The 17,833-nt window shown below is 48.0% G+C and overlaps 1 protein-coding gene across 2 annotated transcripts in view; it reads left to right on the forward strand.

The window, feature by feature from the left end:
- Positions 1-17,833, forward strand: part of LOC130375466 (oxysterol-binding protein-related protein 10-like) — a 51,737-nt gene that overhangs the window by 20,528 nt on the left and 13,376 nt on the right. For both annotated transcript variants that reach the window (XM_056582402.1, XM_056582403.1), the window contains exons 6-7: positions 5,643-5,871; positions 9,510-9,640. In XM_056582402.1, the coding sequence (XP_056438377.1) occupies positions 5,643-5,871; positions 9,510-9,640 (360 nt within the window). The remainder of the gene's footprint in view (positions 1-5,642; positions 5,872-9,509; positions 9,641-17,833) is intronic.

Genomic DNA, 17,833 nt, shown 5'->3' on the forward strand with positions numbered 1-17,833 from the left:
TTCATACATCTCCTCTTGGAACTTCATGTTCCTTTTTGGCCATTCTCCAAGTTGAATTACTCATCAATCTACTCAACTTAAGATGCGTCGTTCCAGACACAACAACTATGTCTCTGTGGTCTTCTTGCGTATCCAGTCAGTTTTTCATCTTATCTTTCAAACAAATGGTATGATACATCCTCACATGACTCATCCTGTTATTCTTTTGGTATTTGTCTTCATAGTGAACCAATCCAAATGTTTTAGACCCGAAGCAAGGTGTTCAAGGTGGGAAATAACTAGCTCGCTGCTAGCTAGGGCTCTATCGGTAGTTGGCAGAGAACTGTGTACCAGGCTGCTGAATTATGGAGATAAGGTGAGTTCAATACATTTTTAGCTGATGGAAAGGCTTTCAAAAATGATGAACGAGCCCATTGTTTGGGCTGCACACGGGGAGAGGAGGAAGAGGGACCAAGAAGGGGACCTTAATGGACAATTCTGAAGAAGAGGAAATGTGAAGCATGAAAAAGAAACGTTTTCTAGTCAGGAGCATAATGGAGAGTGACGGGGGAGAAGTGGGTTGCACCAGCTCTGTCAGGATGGGCTTTGAGGGCCCGTTTCCTTTACTGGCATCGTATATACATTATTTTTTCATCGATGGCACTTTTGTCTATATTGTGTCTGCATTGGTAAATCCTTGAAAAAGTCTGGATTCTGGATATGTTTAGATCGTTTTACTGGAAAAACCCTTCAATGCCGTTGGCACAAGGGACATGCTGTCCTCTTTAGAAACCAAATCTTCCGAATCTGTACAGATCTAAATCCGAGGGCACAGCTTGAGAGGAATCGTTTTACCTATTAATGTAAGACACGGTCGGTGGCTCTGAAATAAAAACAAGGACATCTCTGTTTGAGGCCTTGGTTTGGTTGGTACAAAGACACATTATAGGTGTTCTAACAAACCACATTGTAATGGTTCCCTCGAGGACAGCCGCGCGCCGTGCTGATAGACGACTAGCGTACAACCACCGTTTGACTGTTTCATCGGGAACACTGAAACGATTGTGGCTTACACTTAAATTAGACCTGAAATAGATCACCCAACCAGATATCGGGACCATCAATGGATCTGGCATTCTCTTCACACCGGCCTTCTTTCTAAGCCGCTGTTGTACATGAAATCCCCGGCTGGTTTGGATGGGATGTCGACACCCCCCCTCCAGCCCAGCCCAGCCTCTGCCAAGTCCCTGCCTTGTGGCACTAATAATAACTCTGCTCAATGAGATTCGGTCTGACACAGAAAAGGAAAGGAACTCAGCCACAGCGGGAGGCACGTCATCTCTCTCACCTCTCCAAAGCGGGGGCGTTCTTTTCCCCAAAGTGAACCGCCAACGGTCAGGGTAAACACTGAGCAGATGGTGTCTGCCGCGGAGGCAAAATACACAGCCATTTGGTGTTTCCCTCGTTTTTTGGTCATTTTTTATTTGTCTTCCTCAAGTGCGACATCACCACAGATGGCCTCGCAATGTGGAAGAGAAAATGGGTCTCCTTGTACCGTGTGATCCATATCCCAGTTAGTGTGAGTGCAGTGGCCTTTGTTCTTTTCCTTTCTTCCATAAGGCCGCCTCTCTCCGATGGAAACCCAGCCTGCTGTCTTATCGTCAAAGTGATCTCCTACGTTCCAGGTTGGGACCTTCTTCCGGCCTCATCCTTCACCCCTTTTTATTGCACTTCTTTTCCCTGGCCTGGCCTGGCCTGTAAACCTGGCCCGCGGAACGTTGGCACAGGGCCCTGTGTGTGTGTGTGTGTGTGTGTGTGTGTGTGTGTGTGTGTGTGTGTGTGTGTGTGTGTGTGTGTGTGTGTGTGTGTGTGTGTGTGTGTGTGTGTGTGTGTGTGTGTGTGTGTGTGTGTGTGTGTGTGTGTGTGTGTGATTTATGCACCACTGTTCCACGTTGTCTTCCATTACGCTGATAGCAAGGCTGCCTTTTAGGTTGATTCACGGGCGGTGCTTTTATAAGCGTTGTTAGCATGTTCAAGTTCTAACGTTTTTCTATGCAAGGTCATAAAGGAACTTTGAAGGCAGCAGAAGCTACACACTTATTCAAAGTGTGGAGCTCATTAGCTCATGGAAAACTCCCCACAGCGGGATTCACCTTCCTGTAATTTGCTGTGACTTGTTTTACCAACCTTCTGAAGCGTCCGTTTGGTGTCTCTACCCCTGCGGGGATCACCCCCCTAGGGTGACGCCTGCGATGGGTTTTTAATCAACAACCTTTTGCTACAGCACTATACCCCCACCCTCAAGGAAGATACTCGCCTCCGGCTGTTCATCTGAGGGAAGATGGACATTCTTCTTTCTACTGTTACCGATCTGTACCGCAGAGGTCCATCGCTCAGACCCGGGTTTGGAAAAATGCAGCCCACTGTAATGGCGTTAGCCTCCTCGTTCACCCGATCCGCACGCACCCAGAGCGACATACCGCCCGTCCATCCGTCTCTTCATTTATGGCTCCATCCTATCCGCCCCTCTATCCTTACAGCCGTGTATCGCTGTTGAAACACAATCCTATCCGCGCATCCATCTCCCTACACGTTTATGTTTGGCTCCAATCGAAAGACGGGTCGTGCGTCCGTCCGTCCGTCGACGTCCCCCGACGGCCGCGTCCCGCCTCGCTCCTCGCCTTGGTAGCAGCGGCGGCGGCCCTGCCTGTCACAACGCGTGAACCCTTCAAACGGCTTTCCCTTCTCTCTCTCCACTCGGTGCTCTGTGCTGCCATGGCTGAGTAAGATCACTGAGGGTCAGGCTATTTCTGGCAGCGTGGCAGGTCCTGCTGGCTCTGCAGTGAGCCTGCTGTGGGGAAGGGCTCGCTCCGAGCCCAACCACTTAGCTTCCTTATTGGAGGCCTTCTGGTCCCGGTTTGCTGCAGGCTTTTTCCGGTCAGATGACAGTTGCTGTAGTGTCTTGTGTGCTTGTGTCCCAGAATGAATGGGAAGTAAGAATATCTTGCGTTAGTCTACGTATTGTGGCGTATTTGCAAGATTTTTATCTGTTATAATTTATTTATTTATTTTCGCTTTAAGGTTGGGTATGGGATTTGCGAAAGCCAACAGATTTTGAAAATACACAACTCGAATGGTCCTACCCCTTCTCCTTCAACGCTGACTCTCTGACTCCACCCATTCCAAGTACATGGACGCGCAATCATGCACGAGGGCGAACACAGATGCGCGAGAGCGAGCCAGGCTAGCTAGGTTGGACTTTAGGGTTGTCTTCTAGTGCTAGGTCCAAATGTGGATTAGCTGGTTAGCTAGTTCCAGTAGCTACCGCAGGATAACAACAGAAGCTTGCTCTGGGTCACGAACTTTGAGTATGTGCACGAAGGGGTCACGCGCGGGGAGCGGGGGAGGGGGAGTGGGAGTGCAGTACGACCGTTTGATTGACGTACTTACTGTCCAATGCCATTCGGTGGTTCTGGAATCATTGGTTGGAGTTTTTCGAGCCCTGCCCGTTCCACAGATGATTGACCTGTTTAATTTTCATGTCAGTACTTCTAACTCAGTGGCTGTAAGTGGATTATGATAAGGATTTCAAATAATATTGCAAAAATTGTCAAAAAAGAGAATTCCATACTCAACCTTTAACTTTCATTTGAATGTAACATAGTGTGGGATGACGGTTGGTCCACGTAGGGACAGGTGTTCAATAAATGTAACCATGGCGCTGCAGACAGAGTAACTTTTCACGGTCCTTTATACTTCAAAAGCCCACTTCAGATGGTCGTGGAGGCTGTGTCTCACTGACATAACCGATAACACTTCATACCCGGCGATGATTACAGGCTCGGTGTGGAGAGCAGAGCACTCCATATTATAAATACGTTTTTGAAGGAAGATAAAGGAACTTTGATCATCGAAGTTCATGAGTATTACTCTGGTCAAACCCATCCAGGAATCTATTTAAAAACCCCTCTCTGCCAGCGTTTGTGTGGCCCTTTGTAGCCTTAATTTGCAGCTTCTATATCTGGAGTACACAGACGAAAGTCGTAGCATGATTAAACAAGCTATTTGTGTGGGATTGTGGTTAATTACTTGCTTTAAGGGTCCTCTTTCCCTCTCTGCCGTTCTCTCTATTCAGTCATTAGGACTTGACCGTAAGCGGTGTTAGGCTTCCTACCTATTTTCGGTTGTAGTTTGTTTGCGTTGTAATCGTCTTGAATCTCTGAGCCGTACATATTATTTTAGGGTTGCATAGCAACGCATAAACCTGCAGTCTTGCACTGTAAACTAAAAACAGCCACCTCTTATGGTCTATTGGTTTTGATTGGGCTCCATTATAATCAAGGCATCTGTTCTTTTGTGGTTCTGTACTTTCTGAAGGTTGGATCTAGCAATATCAAGGACTTTATTACTTCCCATTAGAAAACAATCAGTATTAATAACTCGTGTATGGGAAATAAGTCTTGACTGCATGGTGACCATACATTGTTTTAGAGGCGTGTTTACTGATCTCCGTGAAGCGTTGTGAATTGGTTGGAAATAGCTCACCGTACCGTTTCAGGCAGATGTGATATTAATGTTGAAGAAAGTACGGATGTAGCTGTGACACCAGGCAATGATAATGAATAAAACATTTTTATTTAACCTAGATTCATTACAAAGCAGAAATATGAATTCTACCGACTGGACTTTGTAAACCTTATAGGTGAGTCATAGCAGAATGTTTCACTTCTAGGTGTGTGTGTGTGTGTGTGTGTGTGTGTGTGTGTGTGTGTGTGTGTGTGTGTGTGTGTGTGTGTGTGTGTGTGTGTGTGTGTGTGTGTGTGTGTGTGTGTGTATAAAAAAGATTCACACCTGAGAAGCTATGATGTTTTCTTGTTTTTATGTCAAGTGTGTGTGTATGTGAGTGTATTTATGTGGGGTGTTTGGGTTGTAGCTGGGTGTGTTCACCTTGGTCTGTACCCACGGTTACAAAGGTACATTTGGACCTGAACATCCTAATAGAAATGCATGACAAATGATCTAGTCCCCTATAAGTGATGCTGATCACATCCTCTCCCCCCGACAAAATCGTTTCCACCTGAAGTCCACCGGTCGGCTGGCGTCGTACTGGGAGATTTTATTAAGGGATGGAGGACGATGTGACCGGCATCGCAAATGTGCAAGTGGTAGACGTTCAGGCATGGCTTTTGTACATTTCGAATATACCTTTGGCAGCGTGATCAATCGTTGTGAGAAGCTGATATATTTTTTCAGAGTACAATGACCCAGGGCACGACTCGGTTCCCCTTGACCAAGGACATTGCCGAAAAAGGATATTTTGTATTTCCAAAGGAATGCAACAGCATTTGACACCTTCGGCTGAACTGATTGTGTGTAACTTATTTTATCCCTCCCAAACTGTCAGGGAACACATTGAAGCTTTTGGAGGCTTGAGGCGTGCTTCCGGTACAGGCAGGTCTCTCCAAAATGTCTGCATTTGGACTTGGGCATATTTAGTTTGGAGTTGTTTACTCTGTTACAAAAAAGAGAAGGTATCTAGGGCAAAGGGGTTCTGCAGCAGACTGCAATATATGTCAACACTTCGTTCACTCATGTTCAAACTGCGGTATGATTCCCTTGCCAGTGTACCACCCTGACCGGGGTCCCTCCCGCTCCCTCCCCAGGTGATGTCCCAGGCAGAGGGCCAGCAGAAGAACCTGGTCCACTCCATCGACGCGCTGCCCACCAAGGGACCCCTGTCCTGCCTGGACCAGGACCTGCTGCTGCTCAAGGCCACCTCGGCGGCCACCCTCAGCTGCCTGGGGGAGTGTCTGAACATCCTCCAGCAGAGCCAGGGCCAGCCCCTCTCTAAGGCCTCCCAGCCCAACCACACCATCCTCGGAGCCCAGTCGGGTGAGTTGGCCCCGGGTCCCCTTCCAGCTCTGCTTCTGGAGCCCCCCACACCTACATCCCCATTTCCTCTGTCCCCCGTCTCCCCCCAGTCCCCCCGTCAAGGGCCCGACCCCAGCGTCAAGGCTCCCCTGGCCGTGCTAGACTGTGGCCTTTGTCCCTACCTGTTGGGGTCTGTGGACTTGAGTGTCTGCGGTAAATGTTGTTGAGTGTTGTCTCCGTTCAAACAGTGATTTTTGAACTTGAACCTCTGTTTCGTGAATGTATTTGTTGTTGTTCCTCTTGTTGTTTGTGTTTTTTTGTGTTTTAGATGTTTTTCCCATTCATTGCTGTTTGTCTTGCTGTCAAATGAAGTAAAATGCAAATGATTCCTTCTGAAAATCTTTACTGCGTGCCAAGTGTATGCATGAGTGAATGCGTGTGGAAGTTCACTTACAGACAACACTGTTTACAAAAGTTCATTAAAGCATTTCAAACTTGTGTTCCTAAGTGTATGTGAAGAAAATGTAAATATAGGGGTATGTGTAAATAAGTGAACCTATTTCTCTAATACTATGCAGGTATTTCTTAATTTAGTCTAAAGTCCAGTAAACCTATTATCCCTAAGTCTCTAACGGTCTTTACCAAAGAACACCACCTTGTTGCCTACGGGTCGGGCCGTGCTACAATGTTCAACCTACTGTGCCAAACTTAAATTGAATCAATAAAGCTCTTTTAAAGGAATCCTTTGCAGCCATGGGGTGCTTCTATGTTTGTAGACGTCTGCGTTCAATGGCTTAACACGTGTACCAGCTTAATACAACAGATCAGGAACACTGCACATTCCTCGGAACGGAGGCATTCTGGGGAAATTCTGCTCTTTTTATTGTTGTCTCAAAATCCGGTGGTCCGTAGCCCTTATCTCACACATGTCATTATTTTCCATGAAAACCACCCTCCCTAGCGAATTGTCTTTTGGAAACTAAACAAATGCACACCATCTCATTCATAAATTATTTGACTTATAAGTAGCAAGCATCCTTTGGATGAAAAAGGGAATCCTGTAGCAAGCATCCTTTGGATGCTTGCTACAGGATTCCCTTTCTAATCAAAAGAAAAAAAACACAAAGATACATTAAGGTGGAACTAGATTAGATTTTGGGCCAATGTCCCTCCTGTTTGAAACTGCATTTGCTTCTTTGGTGTGAAGAAATACAAATACGTAACAGAATTCAGAACGCAAAATGTGGTTCCTGGTGTTGCGTTTGGTGCGTGCCTTATCTTTGGGCCGGGCTGACAGATCCCATGTTAATCCTCATACTTTGTTGGTCTTTTGTCCCATATGCGTCAGCAGTCACCCTGCCCTCTGCCTGTTCGTCAGACAGGGGGTGGTGCGGAATGGGACCGCCCAGTCGCAAGTACAAACCTCTTTCCGTCTGTTGCCTGGACGACAGGGCCCGCGGGGGTCCAGGCATTCCCTGCTCCCGGCATGTACCTCACCCACCCACCTTTAACTTAGCTTATTTTCTTACGACACTCCTCTACATCGAGAGACTCTGTGCGCTGTTTGGCCAAATGTTGTTCATGGTCTGGCACGACGGCATGGGCAGTGTTACACGTTGAAGCAGCTGTGAACGGGGATACTCGGTCGGTTTTTGGCTTGATGTTTTTTTTTTTTCACAGCAATTCCTCTGCAGGAGATTCTCGCTACAGTGCAGCCACTGCATGGCCACTGCTCACCACTAGCAAGCTGAGCATGGGGGTTCACATGGGGGGGGGGGGGGGAATGGCCTACTCTGGCGTGGAACCAGAGTACCAGCCAAGTGAACAAGCGTTCTAGGCTTGGTTTGTTGAGAGGGAATGTTATGGACCAGAGGGGGCCGGGACTTTGAGGGGTGTACCAAATACCTTGTCAGATTTCGGTTTGACAGGGGGGTCTTGGGTGGCTATTGGACGTATTTTCCCCTTACCTTAATCGCTTTCCCCCCGAAAAGTTTGTTTTGGTCCTCCAACACTGCCTGATTTTCTTTAAGGACATGTTGAATCCATGAAGAATTGGATTTAGCTCACCAACCATGCTCTAGCCCTATCTGTCCCTTCGCCTTTACCATGAAGAAAAGCGATATTGGTTGGTGTGCAATCAAGATATGTCAACGGCATGTAACCTTGTATGTACTCCTTGATCAAGTGTGTTTTGTGTTTTTGTCTGAGAAACAAAGAAAAGGGGCACACTTATAACTGTATTTACTTTGATGTCCAAGCCCAGAAATAGAAGGTAAAGTCATTGAAAAATAGGCATGAACGTTTGTCTGTTCAATGTTTTGGTCTGCACAAAAGCTGGAACTTCCGGGTTCAGAACATGAAAGTCCTCCCTGTTTTGAGTACAGCATCGTCATTTTCGAAAGGCCACAATTCAAATGCACAACCGATAATTCAGACAAGCGGCATTGCTGCATGGGTGAGGTAAAAAACGATGGCTACACTTTTGACTCTGAACCTGAGATTTTCCACCACTGGCCTGCATAGACCTTTCAGTTCACCTGCATGCGCCAGGTTCAATGGCTTCTGTAGCCCACTCATTTCTACTTCTGGTGCTGACGGTGACATCCCAAAGCAAAGTCTCAGCTCAAATTAAAGACCCATCAAACACTCCGATTGAACTGCAGGGACAGCACCACCTCTTGAGAAACACCAGTGATTGCAGATGATGTTTCTGATTGGGAATGCTCAGGGACCAGGGTAATAAAGCCATGTAAGAACTCATTTCCAACAGTAAATGTTTTGGGACTTAATCAGACGTACCATATGCCAGCGTGCATGCCAGCAAGGCAGACGTCTATGCCTGTCCTTGTATGTATACCAACACAGCTGATATGTAATGGAGCAGGCAGGCTAGCACTTTAAATCGCCCTGTCGGTTGACTGGAAGACTGACCCCAGCGATCCTTAATAGCATTTCATCTGGATGGGCCCGCCGCAGGCACCTCCCCTAGCACGTCCTGCAGTCTCAGTCAGCACCGCTTTCTACTCACTAATGGATAATGTGGACTGGGGCTGTTGCATTCAGACATTAAACCTTACTTGGCTGCTGGGATATGCAATGAGAGGAGGCTTCGGCGGCTGGTCTTAATATCAGTCTCTTTGCAGTGGATTGCAATAGGATCTTTTATGAGAAGCAATTCCAAAGTTTGTTTTAATGCACTGTAGTGGATGAGTTGCCTGTTCAAGTGTCCTCTTCAGACTGGGGCCAAGTTTTCACTCAAACGCCTTGGTTTCTACGCATTCAGAATTTAATGTCAAATAATCAATGGTATTTAATAGACCATACCACTGAAGGTATTTTGATAATGGAAATGTATCATTGATATTAGTGTATATTTATGTTGTATTTCTTTTTGAACGGTTGCCCGGAGACACTTCTCAAACGGTTGTTTTTTAATTCAGACAATTCTTTTCTCTTTGCCTCAAGCGAGCTCTTGTTGATCTAAAAATAACAATGAACCGATATATCACACACTCGCGCGCACACACGCACACGCACACACCAGACGCGTGCACACACACACACACACACACACACACACACACACACACACACACACACCGTATCCCCCCGCACCCATTCCCTCCGACTTGGTCCTAACCTCACCCATCTCCTTCCAGATGGTGCACCTGTGTGGACTGTACCAAAGTCGCCCTCGGTGGACCACCTGAAGAACGGCGGCCCGACGCCCCTGCGCTTGGCCGAGCCCTCCCCGTCCCTCAGGAAGAAGGGAATGTCCCCTGGTGCTGAGGTGAGGATGGCCTGCAGACTCTCTCTGGTGTCCACGCTCTTTATCCTCGCCTCTCTCCCCCTCACCGTCCCCATGGCGCCACGCCCTGGCTCCCACAGGTCACCTGCGGTGAAACGCCCTATTACGGTTGTTATTGTTTTTAAGGACGTGAATCATCTTGAACCGAAAAGGGTTGCTTCTCCTTTAGCGTTGGCATCCGGGCGTCCTTCTTTCCCTTTCCAGACGGTTCCCTGTTTCCCGAATGCTGTTGACACGCGGCCACCTCTCTAGTTTGTACGGGAGGGTCTGGGCTATGCGCAAAGGCGGAAGCCATTTTGAAGGAAACAAGACGCATGTTTTCCTCAGCCCTCGTGAAGGGCTCGCCGACGTCAGCGGGCGGTGTCGGCCCCCCCGGAGACAGAGGGGGGGGGGGGGGGGGGAGTCCCGCTTCCCGCTTCCCGCTTCCCCCTACATGCTCCATCCTCCCCCCGTCACGCTCAGAGATGTCTTGCCCTCGGCCTCGTGTGACGCAGGGAGAGTGCTCTCAGGCTGCTGAGGGTTGGAGCCGATCTGCTGTGTGATAAGTGGGTCACGATGCCGCGATGCGCTGGCGCTCAGCCACACGCTAGCTCTCCGAATGCACGTGAATAGCGTGCGGTATCTGGGCCGCCCTGTATGTAGAGAGAGGGGGGGGGGGCGCAGGAGGATTGTGTAACGCGTGGAGCCCCCTCGCCCTTGAACCACATTTAGATTTAACGTTTTGTATAGCTTTAAGCGCTGTATGTCTGTCCCTTAATGTTGAGGTATTTAAAAGCGTTGCACTTCAATGTTTGTTGCATTGATCGACTCCGAGATGAAGCTTAACCGACTGAGCAGTGTGTGCTGCGAATTAATTTCACTACTGTCCCTTTTACACGGCTCCCCTGCCTGCTTCACTGCAACGATAACTATTGTTATGTGACACCCATCACACCCATGCATGCGCACCTACGCTAAGTTGGATTTTTTTCTCTTGTTCAATTTGGTCCGTGGAGGGGAAAATATGGTAAACTAATCACATTTCAAAACAAAAGTGATGACTGCAATGGAAAAGAGTTAGAGGACGCAGGTTTAAATATGTATTTAAACATGCAATTATGTGTCAAGGCACTATAAAACATAACACTTAATGACCCGGGGGGGGGGGGGGGATCCTACTACTACTTCAGCATGTTTCCCATAGTGGGGGGTGAGGAATACGAACGGGAGCCAGGCAATGTTTCTCTGTCCCACAAAGGCTGCGCTATAACAGCTGGGGAGCAGCACTGTGAGCCATCAAGATAACGATCCCCCTCCTATTGACGGATGGCTGTAAAACAGGGTATTATGGGGTTTCACAGTCAGCGCTGACAAGTGACTCAGACCTATTGTTAAGCTGTTGAAGAACAGAGACCGTTTGGCAGTTTGACATGAAATAGATGGATGGATTTATTCGGTTGAATGCCGCCCACCACGTAGAAAATAAATGAACGTTACATGGGATGTAAGCCATTAATGTAATTTAATCTGTATTATCAGTTATAATGTTTTGTGCGGGTTCGAGGAGGACTGTGAAAGGGTTAAATGCGCTACTCTACTTCAGTCAAGTCAGAGCAGCTAACTGTTTCATTGTCTCAATACCGATTCCGGTCCATTCTCTAATGAGACATTAACCCCTGGCCCTGACATTAAAGAGCTCAAAGCATTTGGTTGGCTGAGGGCAGGAAAGCGGATTCCAAAACTGGAGTGGTCCGGACGAGGACCTTGGTGGTCTGAAGAGTGGTGAGAGCAAAACGAAAGAGGTCTCGTCCTCTCTGCTGCCTTCCACTTTCCAGCTGCCCGTCTGGTTAAAATTCAACAGACAACAAGAGCGAGTAGGCCTGCTTCTATTTTCACCTGGCAGTGGGCCAATGTGTGCGTGCGTGCGTGTGCGTGCGTGCGTGCGTGTGTGTGTGTGTGTGTGCGTGCGTGCTCGATGAAAGTGCGTACGCTTGCAGAATTGTTGTCACTGTTTATGCATTTTCCAATAGTAGCACTGTACCTGTTAGCTGAAGCCCAGCGGTTGTTATGGATGGGATCACCCGGTGCAGCGGTGATTGTGAATGACATAAAATCAATCAGCGGTCTGCTGTGCACCTCGAGGTGTGAACGTTTAGGGGAGGCAAGTGACAGTGGCCAAACGTTGATGCGGTCTGATAGGGCACCGAGAATGTTTTGATGGCGTAGATTGAAATGGCCTTATGGCCTGGAGTGCATGCTCAATAGGGGGAATGGAGGTGTAATAATCGAGTCATGCTGCAGCCGGAGCTTGGCCCACCGGGTCACATGTTCTCCAGAGCAAACACGTCAGTGGTCATCCGGGCTGCAGTTCCACTTGTCTCCAGCAGAGGGCAGCAAAGGACTGAATATATTGATTCCTATACGTTTGTACCACAGACCCTTTTCGCACAGGGGTCATTGTAGGACCAACACCGGTGTCACTCCTTACACTAATGATCGGTCTGCTGCTTTTATGTACCAGGGCACGGGTACGAGGCTAAATTAGTGCAGATAAGTCTACTAGCTGTGCCCGGCCACATACAAAGAGCAACACCTATATGTTTGTGTTACGATGAGGCCTCTGAAAAGCGGCCTTTCACTTGCCCCAAATAAAATAATTTCTCGAATTTTGATGGATAATTGCCCATTTCTCCCTGTAAGCCTCCTCGAGCAAGATGCCTTTACCTCCACTGCTACCTAATGAGACGTAGGCCTGTCCAAAAATACGGACTCGCTAAGTGTTCTCATTAAAAGACCGCGTACCGGTTAGCGACTGGCTAGTGCGTGTTGGTGGTCTCTTCTTCAGGCAGGTAGGTGGCAGAGCTGTGTGTGTGGGGAAGCGTCGGTCGTGACTCACTGCTTGCTTCTCGTCTCCGGATTTATTTAGCTCAGCGACTCGGTGGGCAGCTTATATGGCTGACGCCCGACAATCGAAACTAAACTTCTTCACGCACGCGGAGATATCTCCCCGGGTAACTAAGGGTCTGCGTCGCGTTACCATGCCGACTCAACATAGATATTCTAGAAGAGCCTTGTTTGGAGTTATTCTTCTTTGTGTGTGTGTGTGTGTGTGTGTGTGTGTGTGTGTGTGTGTGTGTGTGTGTGTGTGTGTGTGTGTGTGTGTGTGTGTGTGTGTGTGTGTGTGTCCAGCCCTCCACTGTCCAGCTTCAAATATCCCCTCTCCCCCCTCCCACCCCATATCCAGGCTGTTCTCGTTCAGTAGCAAAGCTACCGGAAGAAAGGGTGTGTGTGTGTGTGTCGAGAAAATGGACATGGATGTTTTATTTGCATTCTCCTTAGTAGTACACAAAAACTTTTATTTTTACTAATTTGACACTCATTATTAGTCTATAATATACCATAACAAGTAGTCCCACACGAGTCCCACAAGAATGTGCCAATTATGGAGCATAGTGTGTGTTTGGTGGCTGAACACTGATTTACAGCGGCACGCTGATGTTAATCATGACCTGAAGCATGACAAACTGGCTGCTGGGAAGCTTTTGATGTTGTGATCAGGGGCTTTGATGAAGGTTAGATCATCTTGTTCTGCCCCAGCAGCACCTGTGAAAGGCCCAGCTGTGCCGAGAGCATCTGCCGAGAAAGAAGTGTCGACGACTTCATTGTTTCCCGTTTGAAATCCAGAATTCCCTGGAATATATCTTTTTTTAATGAATTATTAATACTGTATATTCCCAGGCCTGCTTTAAGACCCTAAAAACGTGTTTTCAATAATGAACAACATCCCTAACTATGGACATTTTATTTAACATAAATTACCATTGATAAAAATGTTTTCCTCAGTTTTCCTTTAGACACACTTACTGTGTGTGTGCTTGTGTGTGGTGAGGGGGCATTTCTTTATGCCCGTTCTCTCGTAAGATGTTTGATCAAAGTACAAAACACATATTTTAATTACAGGTCTCAGCCTCCTGTTCACACTTGCGCTATAACAAGGCCCTCCCCCTCCCCGTATCACTTTCACCCCCTACAACACCACCGAGACACCAGCTATCCCCCACACACACATGCACACACGCCCGCACGCACAGATACAAACACGCGCACAGATACGCACACACGCACAGATACGCACACGCACACAGATACAAACACGCGCACACACACACAGATACACACACACACACACACACACACACCGATCGTACGTACACACCAGACACACACACACAGTTTATCATAACTCACTTTAGCTCGAATATAAATCACTTCATCTCGGCAACGCTTTGTACCCGTCTGCGCTGTAATGATACTTCTGCACAGCTCTGTGCAGTGAGTCACACTTTGAGTTTAACAGCGACGCTCTCTGCCGGAGCTCACGTCGAGCCGCTATTCTGTTAGCGACGCTCGTGCGGCGGTGAACAGAGCCGTGGCTCAAAGCTACTGTGTAACCCCCCCCCCCCCCCATCATTGAAGTGGTGTGCGCCACCGTGCTTCCCCGCAGCGCTGGCTATGAAATCGCTTGGCTTATTCCACCAAACAAGGAGGGGGGGGGGGGTACGTCAACAAGGGGGCAGAGGACTGCGGGTTTGGAACACGAGGCCTGGGCACGCTCATTAAGAAACACTTACGCACAGATGGTTCACACACACACCATGTCCGGATGGGAGGGGGGGAAAGAAGACAAACGTTGACGTCGCTGTCAAGGAGGAGTGATTATGAGTATGAGTTTCGAGTATGAGACGAGACCTGTCACTATTTTAGTCTCCCTCGGGCGCCAAGAGGGGTCCCCTTATTACGGACGGAGACCATTGTTAGCGAAAGGTCATCTGGCTGGCAACCCCTCCACTGTCCAGCCTCACATACCCCTCCACCCCCCTCCACCCCCCTATCCATTCCTGTTCCTCAGACAGGGGACACGACGACGATGAGCAAAGCTACCGGATGAAAGGGTGTGTGTGTGTGTGTGTGTGTGTGTGTGTGTGTGTGTGTGTGTGTGTGTGTGTGTGGCGGAGGGGGGAGGGCAGTTAGAGATAAGGGCTGACATTCTGGAGAGGTAGGGATGAGGGGGAGGATGAGGATGAGGAAGGCCCTGTGCCTTTAAAGGTTAGGTCTCGTTGGGAAGCTTGGGCAGGCAGCGGCCTTTGAAGATGGCAATACATTTATAACCTCTCTCTCTCTCCCTCTCTCTCTCTTCCCCCCCTCCCCTGAGTCCTTGATGAGAGAGAGAAGAGGAGGAATAAAGGGGAAGCAGAAGAGGGGGCGAAGAGAGATTAGGTGTGAGATAAAGAAACAGAAATGGATGGTGGCGGCGGGGTAGAGAGAGAAAGCAGGCTGGAGAACGAGGGAATTGAAATGAGGGCGACACATGAAAAAGAATGGAATAGTGGCTGGCATGAATGGGATGGTGGTCGTGGTGGTGGGGGAGGTGTGTGTCTGTGTGTGGGCGGCGGGGGGGGGGGGGGAGTGATAGACTGGAATTGTGAATGAAAGAAGAAACAATCGAGATGAGACAGTCTGGAACAATGGAGAACAGAGTGTATGGGATGAACAGGAAATGGAAGGGATGTCTCCAATGAAAGGCACACGGGTGGACGCCAAGGTGACGACAGAGAGAGGGGCGATCGAGAGACACAGGGACACTGGAGGTAGAGAGAGAGGGATGGAGACGGGGGGGGGGGGAGGAGGTGGTGGAGACATTGACAGCGCCATGGAAAAGGCGACACAGAAATTTGAGCGAGCCAAGGCGGGCAGAAAGGAAAACGACACGCGTGTGTGGAGAAAGGCTTGTGAGTAAGGGGGAGGGGCACGGGGGAAGCCTGGGGGAGTAGTGACGTCGGTGAGTGGGTGGGGTCGTGTGGAGAGGAGCAGGGAAACACGTGAACGTTAGAGGAGGTGGTGTGTTGTCGGGGATGGGGGGGGGGCAATTATCACGGCAGAGGAAGTCATTGGTGTCGGCAGGTCTCTCTATCTTGCTTCGCTCTCGCTCTCTCTCTAGCGATCCTTATTTCTCATCTCCCAGGGCATTCTCGCACTGTTTCTCTCTCTCTCTCTCTCTCTCTCTCTCTCTCTCTCTCTCTCTCTCTCTCCCACTCTCTCTCTGTTTGCCTCTGTGAGTCACCTCCACATACAAAAGCCTCTCACAGAGCCTTCTATACAGAAGCCTGCCATCACATGCAGCCTTGCAGTGGCCTGAGTTAAGCAAAGGGGAAGGAAGGAAGGAAGGAGCCTGTGTATTTGCTCCCAAAAGTTCATTTTGGAGCTTTTTTTGTAGGCGAGGCAGCACCATTTGACTTGGGGAACATTTTTGGATATTACATCACCTCAAGAAGTGAGTGTGGGTGTTTTTTTTGAACGGCGGGAATTTAATTGGACTTTGATTGTGAAAAAGTATAGATTGTGCTGGACTTGTGGTCCAGTACAATCAGTACAGGCTTGTGGTTGGAAAGTACTCAAGGCAGTACTTTCCAAACATACTGTGTGTGTGTGTGTGTGTGTGTGTGTGTGTGTGTGTGTGTGTGTGTGTGTGTGTGTGTGTGTGTGTGTGTGTGTGTGTGTGTGTGTGTGTGTGTGTGTGTGAATATTCAAGTGTGTTATTGTTTACTTGTATGTATTTTAAGTGTTTGAAATCATTTCCTTAGTATTGTTATGTACTGTATATGTCATTTGCTTGTTGACTGCACCTAAACCCTTAAAAGTTGTAAAAAAAAAGGAAAAAACTTTGCTAAATAATGAAACTCTTATCTACCTAATATTACTAAATAGTTGTTACTGGACTGCCCATGTGGATTTAACCTGATTGAATCTGATCAAATTAACATTGGTCTGAAGGATCCCTCGTACAACTTGTGTCTGACGTCAATCTCTAATCTAATCTTCAGCACTGGTGTGTCTGGTAATGGCAAGCTAGGTTTAACCTGTACCTCCCTATATGTGAGGTTGTGTATAACCATCTTATAAACATTTAGCTTAACCAAACGTTCCTCATCAGAGGCTGCTCGAGAACTAGAGAAGATAACCATATGATGGACAATCTTCAGGATTGCCACATTAAACCCTCCTCACAAAACAAAGTCCCAGCCTCTATGTGTCACTTCCTATCCTTTCCCAAGCTGAATAAATGTCGTTAAGCAGCGCTGCTCTGGACGTGATGGGCCCTGTGAGATGCCAGATCAGGGCGAGGTTGAGCGACTCAGAACCCATCACTGCTCATTTCCTCCTGAACAGCAATTTCCCGCTGCTATCAAGAGGCTGTTTAATCAGTTAGTAGTGCTGGTGTCACGCATGCACCGTGCCACCGGCGCACAAACGTGCACACACCTTCCCGTCCCTTCTCCCCTTTGCTTCTCAATTCTATTTATAACTTGGAAAAATGTACAAGCTACTTGATTGTGTATGTGTGTGTGTGTGTGTGTGTGTGTGTGTGTGTGTGTGTGTGTGTGTGTGTGTGTGTGTGTGTGTGTGTGTGTGTGTGTGTGTGTGTGTGTGTGTGTGTGTGTGTGTGTGTGTGAGTCAATGTTTTTTGTGCGCACGTGTGCATAACAAATGTTGAACGTAAAAAGGCTTCATGGCATGCCATGCTCGCTGAAAGTTACAAGGAGTGTGAGTGTGTGTGTGTTGCGTTTGCTGTGATGAACGACCTATACATCAGATTCACGTGATGCATGGGATGAAATATTCAGATGACAGCCGCCACCTCCCTACATCTTTATTCCTACAGTTGCTCCACGCCAACTGTGAAAATAATTCCATAACTAGGCGGGCACTGTGCCCCCCCCCCCCCCCCCCCCCTAATTGCAAAGTCAGAATTAATTATGACAGAAATTACTTATTACGCTATGATCCATACACTTCTATTGCAACAGTGTATGCCTGACCAAAGCAGGAATCTCCATAGCAACCAAACATTTTGAATAAAGGTGACAATGAGTGGAAAGCTGTATGAAGTTCAACAACGAAATCGCTTGGTCGTTTAAACGTTTAGATGAGATCACGAAGAGGGCGTGATCTCATTATCTCAGACTGATCTGAAACCGTGCTAGACGGTTTCTTTTAAATCGAGGTTCCACCGCTCATTCGAGGTTACACTCGTTATCGTTGCAGGACTGAAAAGGTTGTATGGTTGAATGGATGGAGAAGCTCCATGTGAGAAAAGAGAATGTTGACGACCACCACATACTGTATACACAAGACATA

This window comes from Gadus chalcogrammus, chromosome 22 (genome assembly GCF_026213295.1).
Source record: "Gadus chalcogrammus isolate NIFS_2021 chromosome 22, NIFS_Gcha_1.0, whole genome shotgun sequence".
Taxonomy (NCBI): Eukaryota; Metazoa; Chordata; class Actinopteri; order Gadiformes; family Gadidae; genus Gadus; species Gadus chalcogrammus.